We start from the raw sequence: 16,989 nt of genomic DNA on the forward strand, positions 1-16,989 counted from the left end.
CAGGGAGCAGATGGCACCACTGCAGGGGGATTGATTATTTGACCATTTCAACTTTATTTTCTCAGTGAGGCCCTGAAGACATTATTTCACGTAGAGGAGGAGAAGTACTTGAAACAACTGAAAGCCACTACATTTTCTTTAAAAAACTGGCCAGGGCTGCCCCCTGTTGAGCCCCCAGAGCAGGTTCTGCTCTCCCCACCACACACACCCCCCATCAGTACAACAGCACTTTGTTTTCTACTTCAATCAGTGACAACACACAAGTGGCCAGGAGTCAATCTGTTTAGTTAATGGGTCCTTTAATTTTTTTGCTATATTAATAAAAAAGTGATCCAATTTATCTGCTTCCTTATGGAGTAATTATTCAGGAGATTTAAGAAGCAAATACACCATATCCATGAACTGTTTATCAATGCACCCATGATGATGTAGATATTTGCACAATCTGAAAAATCAGCATCTTCATCCAGAACGCCGACGCTGGAAGGATGGGAAGCAATTTAGGACAAGGGGAAAAAAAAGTTCTTAAAAGTCTGATATGAAAACATCAAGCTTACCCTCATCTTCTCTGAGCGGGCTGGGGGGACAATCAGTCTACAGTTCAAGTCATGGAGAGGAAAGATGTGGAGTCTCAACTTCTTCCAGGCTTTAGGCAGGTCCTGCAGTCCGTCCTCCCACAGGCAGCAGGGAGGGATGCACGGGAGGAACCCCCCCAGCTGCTCCAAAGGGATTTACAAACAAATCATTCACGGTCACTTCACATCAGCTCTGAGTCCCCCAGCTCGTGGAGCAGAACAACCCTCTCCTGGCTCTTCAGCTCCAGTTCCAGGGTACACAGAGGGTTAACATTAAGGCATCCATACAGCTCTGGTGTTTGCTTGCATTTAATAAAGATCAATTTACTCAAATACATGGAATGTTGGCACAAAACTAAAGCTCTCGTGGAACAGCTACCGATCATACACAAATATTCTGTGAGGTCCTCTCGACTTGCATTTTCTCCCGTAGACACACCACAAAATGGCTTCAATAATACAAACTGAATGCTGGATCAAATCTCTAAATAATAAGTAGCAGTTAAAGTAAATGGTTTGCTTTATTTGTAAATTATGTACAGAATACATTTTTATTTTTTTTTTCTTAATTATGATGGAGCAGGAGAAAGAAAACAGCCATTATTTCCAAACTGTGCTGCCTCCTTCCCCTGCAGGAGATGACGTCTCTCTCTGCACCGGATGTGCAAAACCAGTTTGGATTTCCTCGGTTGCTGGTACGTGGGCTGGAGAAACAGAGACACTGCAGCCAAATTCAGCACTACCAGCTCCTCTACTGCCAGCAAAATGCTTCTGCTAAAACTAGTTTTCTTAGGAAAGTTCTCACAATCTCTCGAAAACAAAATCAAGGAAAATATCAAGAAAAGCTGTGGGCTAAGAAGGGCCTTACCTAACTATCAAATGAGTATAACTAGGAATAATCCGAGATTTGGTCATTCAACTTTTACCTGGTTTACAAAAGCAAGTTTGAGAAGCTAAACTAATTGACCAGTTATGCAAGTACCGGAAAACGATGTTTTTCAGTATTGTTTGAGGACAATCTGGGCAATCTATCAATCGATAAAAAACTTGTCAGATTGATAAAACTTCTGTAAATGGATATTAATGATTAACATAGTACCAAGTAATCAAGTTAATGGTTAAAAAAAAAAAAAAAAAAGAAGGAACTAGATATAAAACTGTTTGGTAACACGTATATTTCAGCAAACGAAGATGCTACTGTATGGTCTATGTTTTGGTGATCAGCCAACAAAGAAAATCCAACCATTTGCACATACTTAGTCCCAAACCACAGTGAGTTATGATTTCCCATGGGAAGGCCTACTTTCGGTATCTTCCTCCTCTTCCTCCTCACAATCCCCTTCATCTGTTTGCTGTTCCAGTTCCTCTTTTGTGATCATTTCAAAGTCGTTTCCGTTGCCACTACTGTGCTGGGACCTGTCGTCGTCGCGCCTGTCACTGTCAGTGTCTGAGTGTCGCTCCCCTCCCGAGCCCTCAGTGCCCGAGTTCCTCGTGCCTTCTGTTTTCCCCTCCTCCTCTTCCTTCTTCTCACTGTCTGATTTCTCCTCGCTGTCGTATTTTTGCTGCTTTTTGGATTCTGATTTTTCCTCTTTCTTTGAGTCTGCTTTTGGTCCTTTGTATTCGTGTGTGTACAGGGGCCTGAAGGAGTCAATGAATCCCACGTCTGCCGTCAGGTTTGGCAGGAACCAGAAGTGATGCCTTCCTCCAGTGATGAGCCAGATGATCAGGAAAAGGATGCAGCGAGCTGTGTGAGAACAGGGGAGACGCCGGGTTTTGTTGGGAACACACACAGAGCACAACCAGGGGGTAGGAGATGCCCACTGCTAACACCCACCCCAAGCCAGGGACTGGGTGACATCAGGGGAAAACCCCTCATTCCACAATAGCACTGGAATAGTTTGTTCTTGCCACATCTCCCCCATCCCACTAACCACGGATCTGCTCTCTGATTTGGCCCTTAATCCTCTGCCACAGAAATACAATCAGAGTGACTTTTAAAATCCTGGTGACATCATTCTCACCACAGAACCTGTTCTTGTGCGCAGTTCCGGGGTCGTTTTGCTCCTTTTTGTTTAAACAGGCAGCGAACGAACCTGCACTACACGGGAAACACCGACAGGTGACACGAGCCTGAGATCTCCCTCTTCCCGTGGCACAACTGTGACCCCCGGTGGCCGGGAGGGAAACGCGCACGGGATCGGCCAACACCGTCCTGGGAAGCGGGACCGCCCAGCTCCGAGCCCGGGGCTGCCCCTGGAGGCTCCGCCCGCCCCACACTCACCCACGGCGAGGAGCAGAATGCTGGCCACAAAGCAGCCCGCGCCCACGCTGAGGTAATAAACACCCACGCGCATCTCGGCGGGCCACAGCGGGAACAGCGTGGCGGCAATCACGGCGATCACTGGGCACAGGGGGGGAGAAGACAAGCAGGAGGAGCAGCGTTAGTTTTCCCTGGCACGTGTACGGAGGTTCCAGGCTTACTGTTCATTCCAGGGGCTGGCTTAGCACAGGGTGAGCTGCTGACAGTGTCTCTGTGTGGATTCACCGCTCCTGGCTTTGTGCTGGGCAGACAGCTCCTTCAGCAGCTCCAGTGGCTGCACTCGGCCAAGGGAGCCACGGGAGCAGCTCTGGGAGAGGGCTCGAGCCAAAGGGGGAGCTGCTGCACCAGCGCAGCAGGAACTGCTGCATGGGGGGACATCCTGGTGACCCCAAGGACTGGTCAAAGGCCCCAGTGTGGCCCCAAGGGATAACATGGATTCTCAGGAAAGGTGGCTCTCTCATGATGAGGAAGCTGGAAGGTGTTGGACCAGCAGTACATGGATGGTCTGTCAAGCTCACTGGTTCAGTTAACATCTACACTAATTTAAATTAAAAATATGAAATTGGCTGATTGGGCTTATCCTGCACAAATACAGTTCTAGAAATTCATAACATATTTCCTATTTCCACATAACCCACATTTGCCCACTGGACACTCCTGGTTAGCTTAAGGCCACAGAAATCAACAACTCAGGTCTACTCTGACTTACCGAGTACGAGTCCCATGGCAAACGTTTTAAAGTGAACAGGGTCGTAGATCCACACGTACACCTACAACAGAAATGACCTGGTTTACAGTCAGAAAACAAGCTCTCTGATAAACAGCTCATTTATCCCCTCACCCAAACCTCACTGCCTGCAGTGCTTGGTGCCCTCAGTCAGCACTGGAGCAGGCAAGGGGTCAGGGTTCCCAGGAAGGGTGACTGATGGGTGATGTAATCATGGGCAAAACAATCACACAGCAGAACTGATGGGAAATTAATTATTCAGAACAATTCCTGAAACCAAGTTTTGGGTTTATCTTTATGCATTAAAGTTGTTCGGCATGAAGCCAAAAACACTTCTGCAAAAAAAAAAAAAGAGAAGTTTCTCAAGTCCACCAAGGGGAAACAAAAAAGGCCTGAGAGCTTTGCAGAGAAAAAAGCCCAGACTGAACAGCTGGAACAAAGCAGACAGCCAAGACCCCAGCCCATGTGCTGGGCTCACAGCAGTGTCACTGCCCCCTCTGTCCCACTGGCAATGTCACCTCAGTGTCTGCAGCTGCAACACTCAGTGCTAAATGTCTGTGTGAGGACTGGGGGTCATTGGAATCAGAGCTGCTCAACTGTATGAAACAAAAAACTTCTCGGTAAATGCGGGATTTTCTGAACTGGAAAAATTTGGTTTCTTCTCTTAGCAAGCCAAACAGCTTGGATCTGAGCTTGCAGCTCTGAAAAGAAGCTGCTGATTGCTGGGAACCACCATCCCTGCTGCAGATGTGTCAGTTTGAACTCCCTGAGGGACACCTGGGAGGCAGGGGGGATTCTGTGGGATCAGCAGGTATCTGGCATTGTGCTTCTCACAGGGAGCCAAAGTTGACTGTCCTGGGCGTAGCTGCTGCCAGTCAGCTGTTCTGTGAGCCCACACAAGCTGGGCAGGAAGACAGTGTGTGATATCTGTGTTTGTAAGGGCAAAATAATGAAGAAAAGGGAAAAAGAACAGCTCTAATGCAAATACACAAGAATTGGCTCTAAATTAGCTAAAAAAAAAAAAAAAATTACTTAAAAAAACCCTCTTGGAAGTTGCAGTTCTTAAAAAATTCCAGCTGGTTAATGAAACAAAATAGGAAGTGATGTTAAGCAGTAAATACCGTGATAGTGCAAGTGCTATGGTGCAGCCCCATTGGGAATGCCAAACTATCCCAGGCACTCCATGTAAAGACAACAGGGAGGATCAGTTAATTGTGATTGCACAGAAGATGGGATGAAACAGCAAGGCAGAGCAGAAGAACTGACTGAGAGTAAAACCAAGATACATAAGGGAAGTCCATTTTTTCACACTTACATTCATTCACTTATGGAATTTGCTGCTGTGTATGTTTCATAACCAAAGGAATACGAGAATCCAAGGGGAAATTCCAGTACAGCCACACACAGCATCAACACAGCACAGTAAAACTTACCACTCATCCCAAACTACGGCAGCACAAACGTGACTCTGTGCATTACAGAGCTGGTAAACAATCAGGTTCTTTGTCTTCCAGAAAAGCAAAGCACAGAGAAGCACTTAAGGCCACAATTTCAGCTGCGAAGCCAGGATGAGAATTCAGGAAGGCCCAAGTGTCACCTGCCCGCTCAGACCACAAGGTCAGGCAGGCATATTTTATTTTCCCTCCTGAGGCTGAACCTCGTGCTCTGAAAGGCTCGTGCTGGGGTTGGAACTATCCTGGCATGGGGTACCTTGGGCTGGAGGGGCCTCAGGAGTCTCTGCCCCCCTCCTGCCCAGGCAGGGTCAGCTGCGGGCACAGTGGCTGCGGCACCGCCCGGGGCACAAACACTTCCCCTCACGGCCACCAGCACTGCTAAATTACGTTTTCTTTGGGATTTTTTGAAGCTACTGTCCTACATTTACCTGTCTTTAACCTCCTGGCAAATATCTGTAACTCTGGTTTCAGGATCAGCCATCACATTGCCATTAATTTTTCTTTCACGTGTCAAGAGTTTGCAGAAATCCAGTAAATGAAGTTATTTTCTGACAAAAGCACAGTGACATTCAGTGTTGGAAAGTACCCATAAATCTCACCTCATTTCCATCCAAGAAAACTTGGTCTTCATGTGGCTCAAGTTTAAATTTCCTCTTAGTTTCCTTTTTCTTGGGTGTTCCTGGGGTCTCATCCTGAGGACAAGCACAAATATTTTTATCTACATCTATAATATTATATGTATAATCATTATATATACACAAAACACACATATATGAATTATGTATATTTAAATTACAAAAAAAGAAGAGGTTTTAATTTCTACTATGCTAATGTAGTCTGATAACTTCTCACAAACTCAAGATCATGTTCGCACTTTTTCTTACAGATGCTTCATTTCCTCCTGTTTTTATTTATTACCATCCAGGTACCTCAAAAATAAAGGAGAATCGTAAAGAAAGAGAAAATTTATTTTTAATTAGTATCTAAAGAGCAGGCTGTGACTTGAGGATTACATTTGTCTCTTCAAATGCATAGCAAAGCTGGGCTGGCATGAACAGGAATTCTGCACAGAGACCAAGAGCAGGGAACAACATTTCACCATCCCTGACCTCATCAGAATTATCTGGAACTTTGGTGCCATATTTACCACAAGGGCATCCTGGCAAGATCAGTTTCTGCCTGTTGATTCTCTGTCCTCTTCAATCTCTTTGTGGATCTTGTGCTTCCTCCTCCCCCCTGTCTCCCATTTCCTTCTCTTTGCTTATTTCATTGTGCTAAATTAACTTTCTGATTTTGCTCCTGAGTTGTTGTTCAAGTTCCTACTCACTGCCTTATATAATCCACTAAAGATCTGCTCAATAAATGATGACTAGTTTAAAAATTAACATCACATTTAATAATGTACCTCCCCTGATGAGAGCAGGTTGGAGGAGCTCATAACTTTCATAATCAGCATTTCGGGTTGTCTTACAGTGGCTTCTGTGCTGACCCTGCAGCCAGACTGTTCTAATTCCTTCTTAGCCATGTATATTTGTCTGAAATCCAAACCTCTGTAGACAGACTGTACTCTGAATGTGAGAGGAGTGTCTGAAAGGGAATAACTCTGGAGCACCATCCCACCAATTCTCACTGATTCAGAGAACAAAAACCACCTCCACTCATCCAGTTTCTCCTGCAGGTTCCTAACATCTGAATTTAGGAAGTCTGTTGTGCTTATAATAAAATAAGCGATAAAATAAACCAGGAATGGAAACACGAAAAAACCCACATGAAAACTTGTTCAGGAACCACAGTTTGAACCTGGAAGATCAAGTGAGATGCAGCTCAGAGAGGAGCTGTCACACAACGGGGCAGCTCCTACACAGCCAGCTACAGGCACCACACACCAAATATCACATTCCAAACATTCTTGTTACCAAACACTGCAAAACTTTGTGTCTCACTTGTGCAGCTGTGCTGGTTTGAGATGTTTGCTCACATGCACATGTGTCATTCCATGCTAACTGAGGCTCATCCTGGAGAGGAGCAGGTTCGGATTAACTCAGCCCTCACCAGAAGATGACGAGGTGCACAAAGGCCAACTGAAGCCTCTTTTGTGACCAAGATCGAAATAAGAATAATTCAAAAGGTAACAAAACAAAGCAGCATATTTTAGAGATGAAAACAGGAAAAAAGGTCTTTTTTTAGAATAACCAACTATACTTTTGAGCCAATGTGACCTTAAGAATTGGTTAACATGTATTTGTTACAGGTTTGTCTCTCCTCTTACAGTTCTTACCTTCTTACACTCCTCTTTTTCACCATCCTTTTTCTTTTCCTTTTCCTTCTCTTTCTTAGTTTTTTCATCTTTGCCACTTTCCTTCTTGCTCTTTTTCTCCTCTTCCTTCCCGCTCTCAGCCTTTCCCTTTTCCTTTTCTTTCTTTGTATCCTTGTCAGGTTTCATTTTCATCACTTTCAACGCTCGATGAAAGAACTGTTTTTTCAGGAGCCTTAAAACGAAACGGAGTTAAAGGATACATTTAAGTGCAGCTGTGATAACAACATTTACACTCCATTATGTTGTTAGACACCAACCCAGATTCTCTCTCTAACATAATCACGAATAGCATGACCGAAAGGCAGAGGTCACCATCATCTGCTCTATTTACCACACACACCAGACCTAATTATCCCATGGCTTGCCTGTTGCTTTGCTTTTTTTTTTTTTTTTCTGGTTCAGCTATGCAAAAGTGGGTGAGAAATGGACTTTTGTGTGGCAGCATTTTGCAGGTTCAGATGAATACACAGGATGTAGGAGACAGAAAGCCACCAGGTCCATTTAATTGTCTCTCAGGGATTATAAAGTTCCTTGGTGAGTGATGTCCAACAACCAGAACTGCTCTGTGGAACTGTGTAAGCATTCCCTCCGTGTCAGCTGCAAACAGACCTTACTGCAGCAATGAGTGGGGGTCGTACCTGTTGCAGTAATCAACTACAGACTCTCGGGTTGTAAACAGAGCCTCTTCTCCTTTCTTTGCCTTCGCCCATTTAGAATCCAGCAGGCAATCCACAGCTTTCGAGGCTAGAGGAAAAAAACGGAATTAAAAATGCATTTAAATTAACATTTATTTTAACATTTAGTCTACATGCCTTGAACCCCACTGACCAGTCAGTTCTGCTGATGTTCCACGCCCTTTCAAATCTTTAAAGTAAGACTGGTCCCTACTCTGAAACGCATTACTCTTGACAACTACATCCCTTTAAATCACAGAGGGAAAAGGTTATTGTGTTTACTCCAGCCTGATGAGATTAATTTTATGGCTTCCTAACGCCTTGATAAGTTTTCAAACCCAAACTGTAAGATCAGTACTTATCAGATAAAGCACCAATAATAAAACCAAAGCAGCCCCTCCCGCCCCTCTAAGTGGAGTGTCAGAAGAAATTTAATTATCTGGTTAAAAAAGCCTACCAATAAAATAATCAACTCGGTGACCCATCATGTTGGTGGATTTTGTTGGGCAGTTGAAGCGCAAATATTTAGCAACAGCCTTCTCCTCCTTGAACGGCTCCCCAACTTCCTGCAGGGCAACAGGCAGAAATTAGCACAGTTCCAAACGTGTGGCAATACATCAATAATAAATAAAATACAAAGGATGTGAAATTAGGTCAGGGCATTTTTTTCCCCGAGAACTTTCTGTCTACATAACGCAGGAGTTTTTCAGTTGGATGATCTGGAGGGAAAAGTAAGAACTCCTTGAATAGCTGACTAAGGAGAGCAAACTAAAGGAAGGCCCAGAGGAAAGCAGAGGGCACAGGGGAGGCTGCTTAAGGCACACGACTGGGATGGAAACAAGCTGGGAACAAAGGGAAACAGGGAGGAATGAGCATGTCTGAAGTGACAGCAATGCAGGCAGAGTGACAGAACACAGAGCAGCCTCAATTTCACATGAGAAAGGAGAAAACCATGTGGAAAGGAAGCTGAAAGATTTGACCACAAAATTTACGCGCGGCTGAACGACTACAAAATGAGCTGAACTTCAGAGCACCCTTGGGGGAGATTCCTCCAGTCCACAGAGTGGGAGGCACAGCAGGATGCAGCACAGGAACACCTGAACAGATGGCATGTGAAAAGGGAGCCCTCGGTCTGCACAGCCATGAATTCTGTGCTTTCACCACCTCGCAGAGGCAGCAGAACTCAGAGATGGGTAAGGCAGAAGGAGGGAGATGGACACTTTCAATTATGTAAAATTGGGATCTAAGATTTGCAAGCAGGAAAGGAAGAACTTTCTGATGTTCCTGCTTCACAAAAACACATCTGAAAAAAAAAAATAAACTGGGATATTAAAGCAACTCGTGCAAACTGCCTCAAAATTCCTTTCTGTGAGAGTTCTTTTAATCCCTAAGGTTTAATTCTCCAGCCCCTCCTGCTACTCGAGGATCAGTAACAGGGAAACACCAGGACATCTTTCTAGACTGCAGCAGCACTTCTGTACCTGTTCTGCTGCTGCTGCTGCCCAAAGAAAGAGATTATATAAGCCACAAACCAGATTGCTCATTTACAGGAATAAAAGAAAAAAAAAATCAGTTTATTTCAAGACACAATGTTTCTAAAGGCCAATAAACATACACAACCTCCATTACTGCTTTTAAGATGGATAATCATAATATCACAAGCAGCACGTGAAGTGGAAATGCAAGGTCAAATAGATGTTGTTACACCAGAATAAAAGCTTCAGATGGTAAGAGTTGTTAATTTTCAACAGTTTGCACAGCTAACTTTCAAAATCAACTGGTTAATGAATATCCTTCTAGAGGAGACTGTTGCTTTTCCTATCTGAGGACAATTTTTAAAGAGAATAATCCAGACATGAGGTATCCAAATGACCAAAAGACTCTGTGGTTTGTCAGCTCTGAGATTTTTTAAAAGTCTAAATCCTTCATATGTGAGCAGGAACGTGCTCTCACATTCCCCAGGTAGTTTCACAAACACGTGCCCAAATTAAGCCAGGCGATCCTAACACTCCTCACAGGGATTAGATTATCTCCTTCTCCATGTCCAATCCTTTTTTTTTTTTAATTTTTAAATTTTTAAAATGTGTATCAGACACCAGATAACTGACAGAAAACCCTTCCCTGGCAATGCATGTTTGCACACAGTTCATATTGTGTGGTTTGGGCTCCTCTTACGTGGTCCAGCTGTCCCGGGAACTGTAAATCACCAACGATGGCACCGAGTTTGGTACCAAATAAATCTGGAACAATTCACGGGGCGACTGTTCCTCATAGCACAGTGAAAGAGAGAAGCTGCAGATAATTCACCTCGCTGTTAATTCCTCTGCTAAGGTGGTTTTTCTCCTTCTTCCTACAATATTTACGGTTCTGCTGGGCCACGTGATGCACTGCACAGGCCGGGGCTGGCACCAGGAGATTTTGGTGCTCCTTCCTATCCATTGCTTTGTCCTTTTTCTGGGATGGTTTCATAACAAAAACAAAGCTTCCCTGGGAGAGAGACTGCCACAGTTTAACTGAGAAAGCGCCCCCTGCAATTTAATCCCCATTTTTCATCCTATTTTCATCCCTTTGTTTGCAGAGCCAGGCTTCTGCTAAAATACTGAACCACCTGACTGACAGAAGATAATATTGTGTTTCCTCATCAGGTGTAATCACCCAAAGTTCACAATCCTGGCCACAAAGTTGCAGCTCAACCAAACTTTGTTTCACTTGTAAAAACCGCCTCGATCCAGGCACTTTAAGCCTCCTTAGGCATTTGGGAAAAGATTATACAATTAATCAAGGGGGAGTTCTGAAAAAATTATAAAGCTTTAAATCAGGTAACACAGTCTTAAAAAGGAATACGAAAACTTCTTGCTCTTTAAAGTTTGCTTTCATAGGAAAGACACAGAGTCAGGAAACATCTCAAGTAATCTATTTCTAGAATGTTCAAGATGTCTTACTTAAAATTCTAGGATTAAAATGTTTTAAAGTTATAAAAAATAGTGTCAAACTTCCAAATACTTCTGCTCTAGATTTTGTTTTAGACTATTGGATCTACTTTAGTTTTAGATATCGAAAAATGCACGTTGACACCAGACAAAATGTAAAATTTAAAGGTTTACTGCTAAGTTACAAACTCTGGGAGAATGCCATTAAAAATAAAATCAACCCAAACTTCTTATTTGTCTAGACAGAAGAACTCCACCTGCAGACAGGAAAAGCAGTGCCCAGCCCAGTGACTTACCAGAAATGCACTGACGTTTCACAGAATAATTCTCTATCACAATTCTGCTCTACATAAATTCATAAAACATTGAGATTCTCAAGCCTAGGGACGTTCCAGACCCACTGAAGGGAAAACCCTAATCCAGTTATTTACCATTATCTCCCACATCAAAGTACAGCCCAGTGCATTCTGCACTGCCTCCAATACATTAATTAATTACATTAATTAATTAATTACATTAATTAATTCAACCCCCAGCTGGGACTGCAGCCTGTACACATCACAGATAACATCTGAACTGAGCCACAGAAACTGGTGTGTCCACGAGCTTCCTTCTCCCCTTCAACTCTACCTAAGCAGGAGTTGTCCAGGCTTTCTTACTCCTGGAGCATTCCATGGAACACAAAAGGCCAGAGGACATTTCTGCTTTGGACACTTCACTCATTTTATTCCCCCTTTGCATCACAGCTGTGAGAAGACAGGTACGACCCAGGACAGAACAATTTCCTTCCCCAGGTTTGTAATGTAAACAGGGTTTCTGGAAAGTCAGAAGAGAGTAAATAATGAGTGTCACTAAGAAGGCAAGTTATTTCATGTGCAGACAAAGGCATCACAAGGATTTCTGCTCCTCTGTTTTAAAGGGGCCATCAAAATTCTTTTATTTCACTAAAACAATTATCTAGCTTATTTCTTTGCTGTTAGATTTTCAGAACACCACCCCTACAGCAGGCTGCTCGAGCCTAATAGTTTATACAGTTTTCAGATTGGGAGAAGAAGAAATTTAAAGCGCATTTATCATACGCAGCCTGTTGTTCAAGCTGAGAGGCAACACCAAAATCGACACTGTGCCAAGCCAGGTTCCATTTTCTCTTCTCTGGAGATGGGCTGAGCACATCTCAACTTGGGCTGAGCTGCAGGATTATCTTTTCCCCTTCCCTGCTGACTGTCAGGACCTTAGCCTGGATGTTCTGGGCAGGGGAGTGGGTGCTGCTCATCCTTCTGCTGAGACATTTATCCTTTGTCCAAAACACACCCAGGAGCAGGGGGGAAACAAACACATCAGGGGCTTAGGGCTTGCTCTTAGGGCTCCATTTGTGTTTTCTCCAGTGACTAATAAATTTAAAATTGCTGGACTCCTGCACTGATGGCCAGTACAAGGATTGCCCCAGGTCTCTGAAAGGAAACTGTGGCAGAGCCATGTGGAGAAACCAGTTCTTCGGGATTACCACGGCCATGTGCTGGCCACAAAACATTAACTTTTCTTTACAGAAAAAGATTAGCAGATGTTTTTCTGTCCAGTTCATATCCTATAAAAATACAAGTATTTGTTTTCTTCATTCTTTCTTTTCAACCATTGCTAATTTTTTTTGAGCAAAAGCTGTAAATGTAGAGAGTTCTCAGACACATCCAAGGAACAATGTACAGCACTCTGAAGCCAAAACACACCAGCTTCAGTCCCCTTCTAACCCAGGCCAGCTGTTTCAACTTTTCCCTTCCCTTCCCTTTCCCTTCCCACCTCCGAAAATATAACTCAAAATTTCCAAAAAACTGATTCTGGCTTTAATGACAAGTCAGGTTGCTACTTTTAATTCCTATTTTTCTACCTCTTTTTGACCCCTTGATCTCTTGTTTTTTCCCCTTCTATCACCTGATGCCACTCAGCTTTCAAACAGGTTATTTAGCCTTTCTCCTTTGTCATCATCCCACTCAACTTTACTAGAGTTTATGAGAAAATAAGGCAAGCTGGATGCAAATCTGCATTACTAGAAAGCCACTGCACTGTCCTTTCTGCAGATCCTTTCCAGAGTCATTCACACAAAGCTGTAGCACAGGAGCAGCAATGCAGCTGTTGCCTTTCCCTTCCAGCAGAGCCCAAATCCCAACAGGACACAACTGCTGGCTGCAACAGTTAATGATTAGTAGATGTCCTTCATCAGGAGAATCTCAGAGCTTCAATCGAGGGAAAAAAGTCAACAAGCAAAGTACCTGTCACTGATGCCACCTCAGCCACCAGCCTGCAGTGAGACACTGCCCCAGGATCATCTGCTGTGTCCCCAGGGTGGGGTTTGCGTGCAGGAACATTTCTGGAGCGCGGGACACGGCGTGAGGCAAACGCGAGGACCAAACCCAAACTTGACGTGGGGAGACTCAAAGTGTGCAGGGTGGAACCCAGCCAAGGCAATGAAACCTTAATGCTTGCTGAGCAGCCACCCTGCAGAGCTGCCAGCAGTGCCACGTGTGCCCTGACCAGCGCCGGGCGCAGCAACCGGAGCCCAAGGGTTTGTGGCGAAGGGAATATTTCAGGACACGGATGCAACTGTGGGGTTTGTTTTTTAACAAGACACGAAACAGCTTTGTTCAGGTTGCTGGAGTAACAGGCACTCAAAGCCATCTCCCATCTTTTGAGATGGATGTGGCTAAAATAAAAATATTAAAGCAGCCATTAGACAACATATGCTGTTGTTCTTTCAGTCAGTCCTTCATACACAGCAAACAGCCTTGAATCCTGTGGGAGCCACTGGGGGAGTGACCTGCATCCTACAGAGCAGTCTCCTTTCACTACTGCATCCATCTCTCTGTTAATTACAGTCAAATCACCACCAGGAATGACACTCGGAAAGTTTTACCTCTGAAATACCTTTGTTCAAATTTTTGAAGTTAAAATGTTTGCAACTTTCACAACTTCCAGAGGAAGGGTCTAAGCTGTGCAACACAGATTGGGCAACGCTGCCTTTCAATGAAAACACATTCCACAGAACACATCCTTCCTGTGACCCCTTCCGATGGGAAGCACGCAGAGCAGGCTGGACAGAATTGTCTTTTCAGACTTTTTTCTAGCTCTCTGACCTAACTATTATGATTCCAATCTCGATGGCAGCCATAAAAACCTACGAAAATTATTCCAAACTCCGGTTCTGTGCACACGGTATTTGTAAATGAGCTCCATTACGTCAGCCTCCAGCACAGCTAAATGCACCAGCTGCCCCCCAGAGCCTCCCTCCTGTCAAGAAATACAGCTCTGCTTGGTGCCAGTGGGGTGTTCAGGTGTCAGACGTGCCTGCAGGGTGATAAATAATCTCTTCATTAAGGGACACACATCACCCTAAATTAAGTACACCCTGCTGAAGCATCTACAAATAAAAATCCCATGCTTCATTTTATAAGAAGAAACGTCCAGCCTGAAAACGTGATACTTATGCTGTAACTACACCAATAAAGTTCAAAAAGCTTAAAAAAAGAACCCAAACCAACTACCAAGAAAAATATGTGTTGTTTTATTCACTGACCAATTAAGAACACCCCTTGGGCATTCACCAGTATTCTTTGTTCAGGGTCTTGTCTTCCCATTGTTGCTGACATACACTGGGAACCCACCAAAATCCACATTTATCTCCATAATTGTATCACAAATTTAGGCCACGACCTTAAGTTTTAACACCCAGGCATCGATTTAATTACTAACAATCTGGGAAATACTTTTACAGGCTGGAAATTAAGTATGTGCTTAACTGCCTGCTAGACCACAGCCCTGGGTGTTACACAAAACATTAAACTGCATTTAAATTGGGTTTGATGGATGCTTTATTGAGCTGTCGTCATCCTTGGAAAGGGACAGTCTATAACAATCGTGAGAAGAGAATAATTCTGTAATGTTTTACAATAATTCATTGAATGCTGTGATGGATAAGGCTTGTTTAACAAGATTTTGATTAATTACTCCTCGCCTTTCTCCCCCTGCCCCCGTAATTTGAATTAAAAGGAAAAAAAGGAACCACTGCAAGTGTGGGCAGATCTCCCATTTTCTTGGGGGAAGGCAAAGTGGGCTGGGAAGGGGAAAGATGAGAAAGGAGAGAGGGCAACCAAGCAGAAGGGTGAGGTATGAAGTGCACACTGCTGAACGGCTCTGTGATCTCTGTCAATGTTATCTGCTCTTACAGCAGAGCAATAAATCCCAAACAAACACCGTCTAGGCTTAGTGTTGATAATACACAACAGCAATAAGCGTTACAGTCACTGATACTGCAACCGTGCCCAGCACACGCGTTAAAAACACTGTCAAACTCCCTGTTGCCAAACCAGACTTCCAGGTGAGTGAAAGCACCACGGCAGCCTCTCAGTGAGTGCCACCGCACAATTATCACCGCATTTTAACGCGATCTCAAAGCTGATTAGGTCTATTTTTAGATGCGCCTGTTTGTTTATGTTTTCCAGACGCTAATTTCCTTTCCTTTACCGCATCATTTCCTGGCTGGGGCACGTTTGCTTTTTGAAGATGCTTTTACCATCTGTCCCACGCCTTTCGCTTACGAAGCCCGGGCCGGACGCGCCGGGTGAAGGGGCAGCTCCCGGGTGTTTTGGTGTGACCCGCACCAAGCTATTGTTCACGATGCTAACGGGTGCGATCCTGAGCGTACCACGGCGATTGTAAACGGGGAACAGCCCGAAATCTCTCTCTTTGGTCAGCGAGAGGCGAAGAACTTTTGACGGCTCGGACCGCAGGGGGGATGAAGTGGAGGCGCCTCGGATGTGCCGGGGTGGGGGGGGGGGGGGGGGGGGGGGGGCACCGCCGGCCGCCCCTCAGCCCCTCGACATGCGCTCTGTTTGCACAAGTTTAACGATTTGCCAGAAAATTCTGAGGGGAAACCCGCCCGCCCCGTGCCAGCCCGGGCTCTCCCCGCGGCCTGAGGCGCCCCCGGTGCCCCGAGAGCGGGGCGCTCCCCTCCCTCCCCGCGGGCCGCCGCCTGGCAAGCGGGGAGGCCGCGGGGGCGCGGGGGGAAAGCCGCCCCGGGGGACGGGGAGCGGGGGGTGCCGCGCGGGGCCCGGTGGGGGCGGAGGGGTGGGGAGCAGGGGGAGCCGCCGGTACCTGGACGCGCTTCCTGTGCCGCCGCCGCTCCGCCATGTTGTCCCCGTCCGCTCCGCCGGTGACGCGCGGGCAGGGAGGGAGGGGAGGGGGGGGGGCGGCCTCGCGAGAGGCGGCGGGAGCGGGCGAGGGGCGGGGAGGGGGCGCGCCCTCAGCGCCTCCGCCCCTCGGCGAAGCACCGACCCGCCCCGGTGCCTCATCGAGCAGCCTCGGTCCCTCAGTGCCTCATCTAATCACTGTGCTCCCTCAGTGTCCCGCCTCGGTCCCTCAGTGCCTCGTCTAATTCACTGCCCTCCCTCAGTGTCCCGCCTCGGTCCACGAGTTCGCCTCAGTCCCTCGGCGGTTCATTCTGCCTCAACCCCTCACCGTCGCCCATCCCGCCTCAGTCCCTGAAGCTCTCAGTGCGCCTCGGTCCTTCAGAGCCTCCCCATCAGCCCCTCAGAGCCTGCGGCCGCCTCAGTCCCTCGGTCTCTTCAGCCGCCTCGGCCTTTCGCCGACCCTCGGCGCCCCTCCCGCCGCGGCCCCGCCTCAGCACCTCGGCTCGCCCCCTCAGTTCAGTCTGCCTCGGACTCTCACCGCCTCCTCTCAGCCCCTCAGCCCGCCTCAGCCCCTCAGCGCCCTCCCATCGCCCTCCTGTCTCAGCGGTCTCGATCCCTCACTGTTCCCTCCCTCAGCTCCTCACCACCACACCTCGGTCCCGCAGCCCCTCGCCGCCCCTTCCTTCACAGCCCAGCTCACAGAAGTTGTTAGGGTTGGAAGGGACCTCTGGAAATCATCCAGTTCATCCCCCCTGCCCAGGCAGATGCATCAGGAGCAGGTGACACAGGAACACGTCCAGGTAGGTTTGGAATGT

At 46.2% G+C, this 16,989-nt stretch overlaps 1 protein-coding gene across 1 annotated transcript; it reads right to left on the reverse strand.

Annotated features, from left to right (window-relative positions):
• Nucleotides 1-267: 267 nt before the first annotated feature.
• Nucleotides 268-16,250, reverse strand: SEC62 (SEC62 homolog, preprotein translocation factor). Its single transcript, XM_027891313.1, has 8 exons — nt 16,140-16,250; nt 8,525-8,633; nt 8,032-8,137; nt 7,355-7,565; nt 5,676-5,768; nt 3,605-3,665; nt 2,857-2,976; nt 268-2,319 (listed from the first exon to the last, which is right to left on the reverse strand). The coding sequence occupies exons 1-8, from the start codon at nt 16,173-16,175 to the stop codon at nt 1,853-1,855; spliced, it is 1,203 nt and encodes a 400-aa protein (XP_027747114.1). The 5' UTR covers nt 16,176-16,250; the 3' UTR covers nt 268-1,852.
• Between the last annotated feature and the right edge of the window lie 739 nt (nt 16,251-16,989).

The sequence above is a fragment of the Empidonax traillii genome, unplaced genomic scaffold, assembly GCF_003031625.1.
Source record: "Empidonax traillii isolate 1590-97213 ecotype Southwest subspecies unplaced genomic scaffold, ASM303162v1 scaffold319:size813200, whole genome shotgun sequence".
NCBI lineage: Eukaryota > Metazoa > Chordata > Aves > Passeriformes > Tyrannidae > Empidonax > Empidonax traillii.